Genomic DNA, 13,558 nt, shown 5'->3' on the forward strand with positions numbered 1-13,558 from the left:
GATTTTGGTTTTGAGACAGAAATAATTGCCATTTTAAATCCCAGAGTTTTGACCTGTTAAAGTAAATTGTTGTCTGTCTTGCTTTATTTAAGGAATACTTTCCCAAAGCTGCTGCTTCCTATTTCTTTGGAACACTCAGTCTTCAGTGACCTCTTGCTGCAGAGAAGTACAAGATAACCAACCAACCCTGTCACAAGAAGTTGACATAAAAAATAACTCCTAAGAAAGTTATCTGACCAAATCCAAAGCACACTTGCTTAATGAGTGAACAAACAGGGAAATACAAGAGTCTGGGGGTTTTTTCCAAGCCCAAATAAAATAGGGAAGTCAGGAAAAGGATAAAACAAAATGAGCCATTTATTTTTCAAGATGCTTGATTTCAAGTTACAAGATTCACAACAGCATGTGGGTTTGGGAAAAAAAATCAGCATTTTTCACTTAAAAAAGCTAATCAGGGAATGGCTAACAAACACTCACAAGAGGCCGTTGTGTGAGTAACATATACTGAAATAAAACTACAGGGGGAATAAATTACAGACAAAAATACAGCACAAATAAAGAGCAAGGGTATCTTAAGCAAAGTGTAATTCTAAATTGAGTAAAGGGCAAAAGATGAGATGTAGTTTCACAGGAAATCTGAAATAGCTCCAGTTAAGCTTAACTTAGGCTGCAGAAGCTGTTATATTTGAAATACATCTATGTATTTCTGTGTAACTGAGGCATCTTGAGAGGCTGTAAGCACCATTATGCAGTAGCTTGTGTAAATATCCAGAGTGAACCAATGATGAGGAGGGGGAATATAAAATGCAGAGCATAGATTCAGTTAAAATTCAGTATTTTGGAGGGGGTTCAATATAACTTTAAAGAAACTGCAAGAGAAATAATGAGAATAGATGAGGATGTGTGACTCTGCCAAGGGTCTATTATATGCCCTCTACAAATTATTTCACAACCTAAGAGGGAGAAAGGAGGAAATTCAAGTCAGCAGGCTTAATGCATTTATTCTAACTCAATTTTATTGAATTATTTTCGACATTTTAGATTCTGTGTAAAATAAATCCCTTCATAGTGCCAATATAAACAAGTATTTTCCCTTTGCTCTCAGTCAGCTGCAGTTTATGCATTAACAGGGACTTTCTGCTCAAAGCTGTTGTTCTTTTGGAGAGCCACTCCTCTGGAATTAGGCTCCCTGGTTGGCCACTGTACCTCATTCTCCTGATAGGACAGCAGGTGGATCTGGACAGCAGCCAAAGTGAACAACCTGTGACCCAGGGACAGCAGGGATAGCAGCACTGACACAGGAAACATTAGCACTGAAGGAGCATTTCTCCTCTTCAAAAATGAAAATTGATATTCATAGCCACATTCTACCTAAGGAATGGCCTGACCTAAAAAAGGTAATAAGAGTTTAGATATTCAGTGCCTTATGTTAGCAGCAACCATTTCTAACTATGTGGGTTTTGAAAGAAAAATGAGTGAAGGGTTCTGTGGTAAATATCTCTAGGTTTTTGTCTAATTTGGGATATTTGTATTGCACTACATTGAAAAGCAAGAATCCAATCAGAAGGGGATGTACAACTGGCTCTCTTCCTCACTTTTTATTTATTTTGAAGCAATTCCTAAAGTTTTCCTTGAGTTTTTTGAGAGACAAAATTTTGGGATGATAATATAAATTCCACTTTCTTGATAAAAATAGGGCTGTTCTGTTCCATTCCTAAATGGTCTTCACTTTTTAAAAAAATAAAATAAATAATCAAATATTAGACAAAATTAATGTTGACTAAGACAAATTCATTCGCAGCATTATACCCACAGGCTTGAAATCATTATCTTCAATGGGAGTGGGGTCACTCTAACAACAGCTAATTGATTATGCTAATTTTATTAATATCTGTTATTTTTTCAGTTACTGGAAAGAAGTAGTATTGTATTTAAAAAATAAAATCTCAGTGTTCAGAACAGTGAAGCTATAAGTGAATTTATTATTATTGTTGTTATTATTCAGTGACATAAATTTATTCTTGTCCACAATATTTTTCATGATCCTGTGAAATGTATTTTAGAATGAAAAATGTCATTTAGTTTTTAATGTAATCAATCTGAAAGGGTTTCATATCTATTAGCTCTGCATTTCTGTGATTTTAAGCAGCCCAGTTTCAGTCAATATTAGAGAGAGAGCAGCTGGGAAATGTAAACAGCATATTAGGAAAAAAAGTCATGAGGAAACCTGGCATTAAAAACATACATAGGATTATTTCTTCATTAGTCGTGAAAAATCACATCATTATGCACAAAACCTCCTGGAAAGGAATGTTTGTTTCCTTGTTTAGCTAGGAAAGGTTTTATAAATATCTATTTGAACCTCCTATTTATAATAATAACAGCTCCTGATGAAAACCACGTACACTGGATGATGTAGGAGAGGATACAGATACTTTTAGAATAATTATGTTTGTTCTAAATAGGAGTTTAAATATCCAGATTACAAAGACAGGTTACTTTTGCATGTTTCAGATTTTTGTTGTCTTTGTGCAATAACTTCATAAAAACTCCTAAAGAATTCCTTCATTCTGATGTTATAGGGGTTTTTTTTTTGTCTGTAAGTACTTTTAAAGGGCAATAAATTCACTGAGATAAAATGACTCCAGGAATTCCTTGATGTTCAGAGATTTACATCCAGACTAAATTCACTAATGTTAGACACTCTGGGCCAGCATTGCATTTCTTTAAACAGAGATAAAGAGGCAAATGCCAAATTTTTAAAATTTAATTTCCACCTGCTAGGTTTTTTTCCTCTGTTCTGAGCAATTCAATGGTTTATTAATGGGCTCAGACTAGAAAACAACTCTCAGAATTCCCTGGAGTCCTCTGGAAATTCAAGCCATTAACACAGATCTCTCCATTTCATGCAAGGAAAACCAATAAGGCATCTTAACATGCACAGATTTAATTAGGGTTGAACTTCTCTTTCTTGCTTCCAGCTTTGTAAATACTGGACCTTCAAACTAAAAAATTCTATTGTCAAGATGCTGATTTAACAGCCTAGGAAAATATCACCAGTATAAAAAATCACAGAAAAAGCAGATATGGGCTGTCAATAGCTACAACTAATAGCTGAGGGGAAGAAAGAATAAAGCAAGTTCAAAATAAGTTCAAAATAAGCTCAAAATCAGACCAGTGGGTTTCTCTGTTTCCTATGGGCTCCTTCAGTATCCATTTCATTTTGTTTTCTGCTCAGCTTACAATTGCAATTAGCATGGATCTAGTTTAAATTCTCATTAATTGTCACTCATTAAACTTCCCCAAAAATTCCAGTATTTTACATGTGTATAAATCTATAAATGTATAAATTTAAATGAAATCTACATAGTTGCATAATTACACATAGCACACAGCCTCAGTGACTGCACCTCTGACTGGGGTCAGGAGCTTTGGCTCTGCACACCCACATTAGGAAAGCTCCCAGTGGCATTAAGTTCTGATCTGGTATCACAGGAAATGCAGGACTGTGCCCAAATCATTTATGCTTCAGTGAAACAAATGCCTGCTCTTAGGTTCCTTTAAAATGTTTGTTTTTTTGAGAAATGGGAATTTTGAGCATTGTTTTCACTCTGAGATTTCAAGAGTTCATTCCTTTCTAACTGATAATTTATGAAAGTAAAAGCAAATCAGCACCTTATGTAGGTTTTACGTTTTTTGCATGAACAAATCTGAATCTCTCTGGAAGAATCAATGAGCATCTAAGCTTCTCCTTTTTAGCTTCTCTTCCCTGTTTAAATATTAATAGACAAGTGGCTGACCTTCACTCCTACTGCTGAATCATGGAAGCTGAAAAGTGGAATCAATGCATCTTTGTGCTAATGATTAACTGATCACAGATTGGAAAATTGTCAGCTCAATTTTCACACTGCCAGGTGCTTAATTTAACATTTTCTGTGTCAAAATTATTTCAGTTAGAACCTCAATGTAGTAAGCAACTTTAAGCATTTTTAAAGCAGCTGTTTAAAAATGTTGTTGAACTGGAAACTGAAATTCCAGCTCTACTAACACCATTAGTCCAGTCCAGCTCCACTTCAGCATTTTTGCTGAAGTCAGTGAGGCATGTGTAAGTGTTTATCCTGAATGAATGTATCTTTGTAAGAACTGCAATTATTATTATTATTATTATTATTATTATTATTATTATTATTATTATTATTATTATTATTATTTCTACTACTACCACTAACTAGCTCTGACTTTCTCTTCTTTCCCCCACAGAGATATGGATACGGTGGATGGGTACAACTGGATCATCACTGCAAGGTTTGGGCTCTTTGGTGCTCAGAGCTGATCTTGTGTCATCATCACAAACTCAGAATAGATCTATTAAGAAGCAAAGTGGCAATAAGATTGGCTCTGTCTTTGATACAGATTTCTCTAGAGGTTTATTTCCTATGAAGTAGTATCAGGCCAAGTCCTAATATACCTCAGCAGAACGTTTTGTCTTAAAGATGAAACTCACACTCTTGTATGGACCAGCATCCATTTCCTCTTTATAATCCCATTTCAACACTTGGACAGCTCTGAGAAAGTCTTTTCAACAAGATAGGTCAGGCTAAAGCAGGTTACATAGATTTGGGCTGAGTTAAAGGTAGTCATTGTATGAGAAGTAAACCCTAAAGGAAGAGATATTTCAATAAACAAGAACAAGCCACCTGTGGAACCAAAGCCTGGATGGCACAGCTTTTGGGATACATGCCAGCTGCAGGAAGGAGACAAGGACTGGGCACATTTCTGCTGATTTTGCTACAGGTCTGATGCTAAAATTCTGTGCTAAAAATAGTTTGCAGAGGAACTCGGTGGCAAGTCAATAATGGCTTTACATGCTCTGCCAAGAATTCTATCTGGCCTACTTCTGTCTGGAAATTTTGCATGACAAAAAGTGCATGGCAAAATAAAATCCTGTTCAGACATGTGGAGCTGGGGATGTTAACTCTAAGATTAAAAAAAACCCCAAAGGCTTCCCATATAATTCTCTGAAGAAGCACCAGGGTCAAACTGGAAGAAAATAATTCCGTGCATATTTAAAAAGTGCAATTTGGCATGTGACTCTGTAGTTTAGTGATGGGAGAATTTTAAATGTGGTTTGCAGAACTAAACCAGCCTGACTTAATTTTTGGATGTCTCTTAATTTCCACAGACATTAATTAAAACATTAAGTCTTAGATAATTTTTAGGATGGGATAGAGAAGTATAGAATAGAATGGAGCAGTAAAGTCCATGTGATCTATACATGATGAAGTGCTCAGTTCTACTCTGCCTTTTTCTCACACCCCAAACACTTTTTGGTGTTTGGATAACCTGCATCAATGCACTGAACTTTTCTTAATGTATTTGAGTGCATGGCTACAGTAAACCTCTCCATCAGGTTGGAAAACCAGTTTTCCAAGAACCTGAAGTATTTCACTGGGGATCAGGACCCTGTAGTTGCGATATTGCAAGTAATTTTCACAACCCATGATACAGCTAACAAGTACCTTGACAAGTTGCTAAGGCAGCACACTTAGATTTGTTGAGGAGGGCTTTAAAATATTCATTATGACAGTATATTTGTGAATGATATATGAAATTAATAACAAATTCGAGGTTAAGAACAGTATGAGTTCTCAGAAAAAGGGGACAGCACCCCCCCAGTTGAGCACATTAGTAGTAAATATTCTGATTTAACAGGTTCTTTAGAAAATTTGACAGGATCCTAAATAAGACCAGTTTTGTGAGGAAAAATAAAGTGGCCTTTGGGGACAGACAAAGAAATGCCACGAAAACCTCCTTGCCCTCAGCTCCTGTTTACTGGGAAGGTGAAGGAAGAGCTGCTGTGTTTTCTCGTGTGGTTTCAGTTTTTACCTGCAGATGGAATGTGTTCTCTGCCCAGTGCACCTGCTGCATGACTGCACTTACCCACCCCATGTGCACAGCATCAGGGGATCTTCTGACTTTCCACTTACCCCTACAGTCAATTAAAACAGCCTAGAACTACTCAGGGCTCGCAGGTGTTGGTGAATTCTGTCTCATCCATTTGTGCCAACAGAAATCCTGTTGTGTCTGTAGCAGCTGGTGGGTACCCCTGTTGTAACAGACAATTTACTTCATGTGGTGACACTGTGCCTCTCTTTTGAGCAATTCACACATCAACCAAATATGAAATTTTACAAGTTTCCATGCTGATAAAGGAACAGTATTAAATTTCATGACTCTGATAACATTTTGAACTTCCTAAGTCTGGAAATCGGTGGCATATGAAGAAGGTTTTACAATAATTCAGATCTTGAGTTTATAGTGTGTTTAAATTTTGTTTGGGATTTTTTTTCCAAATTCTTCAATATTCTTTTTCTTCCCAAGGAGAATACATAATCTGAAGACAACACAATAGGTGTCCTTTTGTCTCAGTTTCACTGGTGTTAAGAAATCACTGGACTGAAATGAACTGTGGTGCACAATTATTTCTGTAGTTACTGGAATCACTGTGACGCTATTGACTTTAAAAGAACACATACATACCCAAAGGGAAAATTTAGCTCAGATTTAATTAGAGGATTGTTTTGAGGTCAAAATTTGGTTTGAGGATAAACTTGGATTAAGGTAATTAAGGTACCTGGTACCTTTTCCAAATAAATATAGAGTGATGTACATTGCAAAAGGAAAGGGATTTTTAAAATTATTTAAAAGAATTAAATCTGAACTATAAATGACTGTTCTATTCATGTCTATTTAAAAAATAGTCTTTGTTTAAAAATACCTACTGAATAGGAAAAAAATCAGAATTTTGTCACTGAATTTCTGTAAGGAGCACAATATACTCAAGAGACTATAAATTAGCAAGTCCTACTTTGTCACATTTATAATATATGAAAATGTCATTTCACAGGGACAGGCAAAGATGATGAAGGATGGGAAGGTTTTTAGAGTTATTCAAGAGAACTGCTGGGATCCAGAAGTACGGATTAAGGAGATGGACCAGTCAGGTACCTCCATGAAGGAATTCTAATCATTGTGCTTCATTCAGAATAACAACTTCTGTGTCAGTCTGTCTGAAAGTGCTCAACAACAATATCAAAGAAAAAGGTTTAGTATAATAATTCCATGGTTTTAATCTGTTCAAAGTCACTGGAAACTGATATGATTTATACTGTGCCCATAACTTTCTTCCTTCTCAGTAGCAATTTATTCCCCTCTAGAATTTATTACAGTAAATTCACGAATACAAGCCGCACTGACTATAAGCCGCATCTCTGGGTGTTGGCAAATATTTCGGTTTTTGTCCATAGATAAGCCGCACACGAATATAAGCCGCTCTGTCGTTTGCAGCGAGGACCCGCGTGCAATTAGTAACAGAACCGCGGGAGGGCGGGGTTTACTGGCTGAGCTAAGGATGTGCAGGCTCGGCCCGCTAGGGGCCGCTGACGGGGCCAGGTGGTCCAGCACGGTGCTGCCGCTCGGGGCCGGCCGCCGCTGCCCCTGGGCTCGGTCACCCCGGGTTGGCGCTGCCCCGCGGTGGCAGGCAGGGACGGAGCTTCTCCTGCTCCTACGGCAGCGGTGGCGGGCGGGGACGGAGCTTTCCCGCGCCCGTGGCGCCGGCGGCGGGCAGGGACGGAGTTTCCCCGCTCCTGCCGCGGCGGCGGCGGGCGGGGACAAAGCACCCCGTTGGCTCCCCGAGCCGCGGCAATGGCTGCGCGCGGCTCCCGTCGGCTCCCCGGGCCACAGCAATGGCGGCGCGCGCTTCCCCCCCCCTCCCCGGGCCGCGGTAGGGGCGGCCCGGGTCCCCCCTCTCCTCCCCGGGCCGCGGCAATGGCGGCGCCGGGCCCCCCCCGTCTCTCCCCTGGGCTGTGGCAGAGGAGGAAAGAGAGCTCTCCCGCCTCTCTCCCCGCCCCCCGTGCTGCCTACAGGGAGCCAGGCTCCACCCGCGGTGCAACAAAGTAGCGATTTGTAACAATTGCAAAATGCCGACTTTGCAGCTGCTCGGCTCAGCACTCTGGCTGGCACTTCTGAGGTTGTATTAGCCGCTCCTGATTATTAGCCGCATTTCCGGTTTAGGAGTAAAATCTTAGTCAAATTGGTGCGGCTTGTATTCGTGAAATTACTGTAATTTTGATGGGATGTAAGGAACTAAGGAACTCATTGACAAAAGTAAGGATGACTGACCTGGGCTTGGAATGGCACCTTACATTCCAGTTAAAACATGATTCACATGAAGGAGGAAGAAGCCCTTTTTTTTTTTTTTTGTTCCAAATATTAAAAATATTCTTTTTACACATAGGATTTCTTGTATGTCTGTTTCCTTTTCTAATACCTTTTTTCTGTTTAGCCATGTTGCAACTTCATTCTGTGTTCTTGCTGGAGGACTCTGAGCCTAGAGAACTGGTACAATTACTTTGTCATAGAAGGGAGTTTTCCTCATTTAGAAACTTAACCAGATGCCAAATTTGCAAATTTATTTTCCATCATGTTACATGCAAACCACTAAATAAAGCTGGCAAGGTGAGACTGAGGATGCAGGAAGGAATTTCTAGGCTGATCAATTATTTTTGCTAGTTCTTATTAACACTGTAATTCCAAAAAACTCCTGTAAGAGAAATATTATGTTACTAAAGACTTTTTTTCTTTTTTGATTGAGGCCTGGATAGTTCCTACATCAGTAGATACAACTTGAATATCTTCAACTTTTCATAAAGAACAAACACCTGAATTGCTTAAAAGAGCAGATATTGTACAAGTAGTTCCTTTATGATTATTGTTTCTTTCTCTCAGACCTTATCACCCTCAATAAGCACATGAAAGGGGTTGTAGCCAGCAGGGAGGTGGTCTGTTCTCCAAGATAATGAGTAATGAAGGAGAAAAAATGGCCTGAAATTGCACCAGGGAAGGTTTAGATTGGATATAAGGAAAAATATCTTCACTAAAAGTGTTGTCAAGCCCTAGAACAGCCCTGGTGGAGTCCCCATGCCTGAAGGGATTTAAAGGATGTGTAGATGAGGTGCTTGGAGACATAGTTCAGTGGTGGGCTTGGCCACCACTGGATTAATGGTTGGAATCAATCATCTTAGAGGTCTTTTCCAATCTAAATTCTTCTGTGGTTCTGTGTTAGGAGATACTCTGGGTTATTCTTCTTATGGAGGTTCAGTTTAACACATAACATAGGCTAGCTTGGGAACTCACCAGGTAGTGGGCAATTCATTTAGAGAATTTTCATCTACTTCATTTTCACCCTGGAAAAGCAGTATTTCAAACTCCGACCATTAGACATTTAATGGGAATTCCAGAAAGCCTTTGCAAACTCTGAAATATGCTACCTTGTTAGAGAATCATAGAATCATGCCTTGACTAGACTGTAATGTTTCTCTGAGTTAGCTCAGGGATTTTGGGGATTACCAAATCACTCAACTACAGAGTAGATCATAAATAGCCTTTGGGCATCTTTCTCTTTCAGATATTTCCCTCAGCACTAATGGCAAGTTTCTACAAAACAGTTCTGCCCCATATATTTGCTGTAGACAAAGGGAAAACACAGGAGGATTTTTTTTTTTCAATTTTTTTCTCCAGAAAAGAAAATGCATCATGAAAGCAGCATCACAATATTTCTTCATGAACTAAACAGTGCTCACTTGGTTAAAAAAAAAAATCTAAATCAGTATGTTACAGCACCATCTGGTGAATTGTGCCCTAAAAATGTCCCTTTTTATTACAGCACTCCAGACATACAGGCATCAGCCAATTAATTATGTGGGGGGAAAAAAAGGCCTTGGTGTTTTTCATTCTTTCATCCTTACTGCTCAGCTAATGATAAAGAGTATAGATCACAATTATTCCATTTTGGTTTAGAAAGCTGTAGCTACTTAGTTCAAAGACTGCTTTCTCTTACACAGGCTGAGGTAGATTATACCCAAAAATTTAACCTCCAAACATGGCATAATTTTGGGACAAAGATGCAAGGAGTCTCCCAGCTGAACAAAACTGGAATCAGTCTCTGAAAGGTATTTTTAACTCAGAGAGATAACTGAGCTTGGCTGCTAAAAGGCTTTGTTTGTGCAATGCCCAAGAAATCTTGCCAGTAATAAGAAATGGTCTCCAGTGGACCAAAGAGACTCAATTAGTTCTCTAAATCATATGTCCTGGGTCTAATTGATGTACATACTTCTGTCTTGATCCACTCAATAAAACAAGCTATCCATGTAACTCAATAAAACAAGCTGTAAAAGTAATTAACATCACAGTTCTGTGACACAAACCATCACAATTTTGTTTGAGAAAATATATCAGTTCATCCTAACTGTCTTTACTTGTTATTTTCTCCTTTGTAAAACCCTCTGAAGAGAGTAAAAAAGTGGAGGCTTTTCTGTGCTGATTCCTCTTCCTAAAGCTTATGTCTAGCAACAGCTTGGAAATGCTCCTTTAAGGTTTATGTTAAATTTGCTCAGAAGTGTAAAAATGGATTGAAAGCAGATACAATGGTTATTGTGGGAAACATGGAGAATGTTCTCAACAGACTAATCAGGTCCATACTGGTGGATGATCCAGCTTGGATAATTCAGTATTTGTGTAATTTTGCAGACCTAATCCTTACCCTTAAACCACTGCTGCTGTACATAATATTCATCAGATCTTTCAGCAATCTGAGTCAGCTTCTCCTCTTGTTTCCTACTGAAATTTCTGAGGAGAATAAATAATTTTAATCATTCAAATGTTTTGGCAAGTGTGTAATTGTCTTAGAGTTCTCCTAGAGTTCATTCTCCTGGAGTTTTTTTGTCCCATCTTTCATCCTAGTAGTTTTACTGCTAACAATCAAGTTAAATTTTTTAAAGCATGACAAGATATGTGGAAAAATATTACAAACCAAACCAAAACAAAACAGTTTTGCTTGTAACTGTTTTGTGCATTCCTAATTACTGTTTATTGTTTATTTTGTTTGTCTGCCAGGTTTGTTGTTTTCACTCCTGTAACCTGTCACACACAATGTTATGATGCAGATTTGTGTTTGAGCAGAAACAGAACAACATGGACTTAATTATTTTTATTTTTTTACATCAAAGTTATTTCTGAAAACAGTCAGATTTTTTTTATATTTACAACCTCAGTAGTCCAGACACAAGATGAATGAAACCTAACACAATACAGCTTTGGGAACACTTAGGAAACCATTGTTTAACAGCCATTGTCAACATAATGTTATTTATATTTGGGCTAATTAATTAATTTATTTAATATATATGACAAATTAACCCCAAAGTAAACTTGAGTTACTGTATTCTGTTGATTTAATGTCAGTTTCATTCATTAGTAATGCTAAATTGCTATTTTAATTGTTTGTACCTGTGCATACTAAATACTTCTAAAATCAAAAAACCTAATTTCACAAATTATCTAGTATGAATATGGTAGTGTTTTTTCTTTCTACTTAGCAAAAATATCCAAATCCTAATAAACTGATACGCTATGAGGTTTATTGCCATGATTGTTAATTTAAAAAAACCTAATTTCTCCATGTCACTGTTAAATCAGTCTTTCTTATCATTAAAGCTTTTACATTCTGCCTCTCAAGTATTTTCTTATTTGTAGCATTTTATCAAAAACAGACAACAAAAAAGGAAGCATTAATATTTGCTTTTTCTTTTCTTATTCAGGAGTCACTGTCCAAGTCCTGTCCACAGTCCCTGTAATGTTCAGCTACTGGGTAGGTTCCAACTAATATATTTTGTAACTCATATGTAGCAGCAGTTTCAAAATACAAATTAAAGTAATCACCAGAACTGTTCTGCTTTGAAAAGGAAAAGGCAAAAAAGGAGTGCAGGTATGAGAAGACATCTGCAGGATGTCCTGGCAAAACTCCACACGGGAGCACATACAGTGAGAAAAGATGAAACAACAATTGAATTTTTTCTGGGGGCCTTATGGGGGCAGCTGAAATGGAGAGAAAAAAATATATCCAACATGAATCCATGGTTAGCAGGCAGACATATATGTACACATTCTATGAAATCTAAACATCAGTCACTATTTTCTCAGGGAAAAAAGAAAAACATGTATTTGTGGCCTTGTCCCACTTTCTTTTCAATGTAGCATGGTACTCATTAACCTAGAATGCTTTGAATCTTAAAATTCAGGAGCAAATTTAAGTCCCTATGTTCCCCACATGGTGATCTTGAATGCTTCAAAGAAATAAAGACAGGGTGAGGAGATAAATCACAGCAAAATGCTACTCTAAATACATTCTGAATGTGACTATTCAGCAATGTGTACAGGTCAAGATGTTTATATGTAAATGGATTTGTGCATTAGGAACCATTGTGTTAAGCCCACATGTAAAAAATACCATTGATGTTCAGAACATCTCGTTAGTAACATCTCTTCAAAATTTTATTCTGGTATCTAAGGGAATATTTTCCATTAAATAAGTATTGGGAAAAAACAGAGACTGATTGCAGGGATATTGCACTTCCTTATTAGAATGATGGATGTTATCTCCTTCTAAATGTTAGAGAAGTTTACTCAACTTTCTCTGTAGAATTTGCATGCTCCAGCGTCTCACATTTCTTATTTTTATTTTTTCAGCTCCAGTAATAGGAGAGTAAATATTCATTGCTATGTATAAAAATTATATACTGAGGTTTTTGCATCAGGATAAACAAAACCAAGGGACTGCTTTACACAAAAGATCAGGTACTTGCATGCATCAGCAACTTGGGCTTTATTACACTCATCCTGAGCAGCAAAGGCAACAGCAATTGATCAAATATTCAAGAGAAAAAGCAGAACTGCACCCAGAGGTTTTAAAGCAAGGCAGGATTTAGCTCTACTGGTATCCAGCTATTCAGAACTGTAAAGCAAATTTGGGTTCAAACCCTATCAGTTGTTTGCAATGACATTTTTCCAATAACTTCCAAAGGTGATAACATTTGAGAACTGTATTTAAATGTACTGCTCTGCTTCATATCTTACCAGGCCAAACCTCAGGACACTTTAGATCTCGCCCAGATATTAAACAATGACTTAGCTGCTACAGTAAAAAAGCACCCCAAGAGGTTTGTTGGGCTGGGCACGTTACCCCTGCAAGCTCCAGAGCTGGCTGTGAAGGAAATGCATCGCTGTGTGAATGAACTTGGCTTTCCTGGAGTGCAGATAGGATCTCATGTCAATGAGTGGGACCTGAATGCCCCAGAGCTCTACGATGTTTATGCTGTGAGTAGCTGTTGCTTTCCTTCTTTGGGGGAATACTGTGATATGGAAATCTGTCTAAAAATATCTTGGAGCACATTCAGTCATCATTTGAGCCTTCTAATCTGCTTAGTGATCAGAGACTCAGCTTTAATTGTAAATGGTAATTCTTTATGGGATATAATGGCAATAATACAACATATTTGGAAACCTATTTTATAATAACAAATTTCATTGTAGATCTATCTTCTTGATTTGTGAAGATAAGTGCAGTATCAAAGAAAGCATTTCTACACTATTTGCATTTGAGTTCAAATTAATGTATACAATCCTATTGAAATAATTGATAAAACTCCCTGAGATTATCAGA

The 13,558-nt window shown here is 37.7% G+C and overlaps 1 protein-coding gene across 4 annotated transcripts in view; it reads left to right on the forward strand.

Moving 5' to 3' along the window:
- Positions 1 to 13,558, forward strand: part of ACMSD (aminocarboxymuconate semialdehyde decarboxylase) — a 35,862-nt gene that overhangs the window by 11,046 nt on the left and 11,258 nt on the right. The window contains exons 1-5 of one of the 4 annotated variants that reach the window (XM_033065092.2): positions 117 to 322; positions 4,261 to 4,305; positions 6,908 to 7,004; positions 11,658 to 11,707; positions 12,976 to 13,212. In XM_033065092.2, coding sequence (XP_032920983.1) covers positions 6,920 to 7,004; positions 11,658 to 11,707; positions 12,976 to 13,212 — 372 coding nt within the window. In that variant the 5' untranslated portion in view covers positions 117 to 322; positions 4,261 to 4,305; positions 6,908 to 6,919. Of the gene's footprint in view, positions 1 to 116; positions 323 to 1,296; positions 1,398 to 4,260; positions 4,306 to 6,907; positions 7,005 to 11,657; positions 11,708 to 12,975; positions 13,213 to 13,558 lie in introns of those variants that run through there. The other 3 variants (XM_033065090.2, XM_033065091.2, XM_033065093.2) reach the window with 3 other exon arrangements.

This window comes from Catharus ustulatus, chromosome 7 (assembly GCF_009819885.2).
Source record: "Catharus ustulatus isolate bCatUst1 chromosome 7, bCatUst1.pri.v2, whole genome shotgun sequence".
Lineage (NCBI taxonomy): Eukaryota > Metazoa > Chordata > Aves > Passeriformes > Turdidae > Catharus > Catharus ustulatus.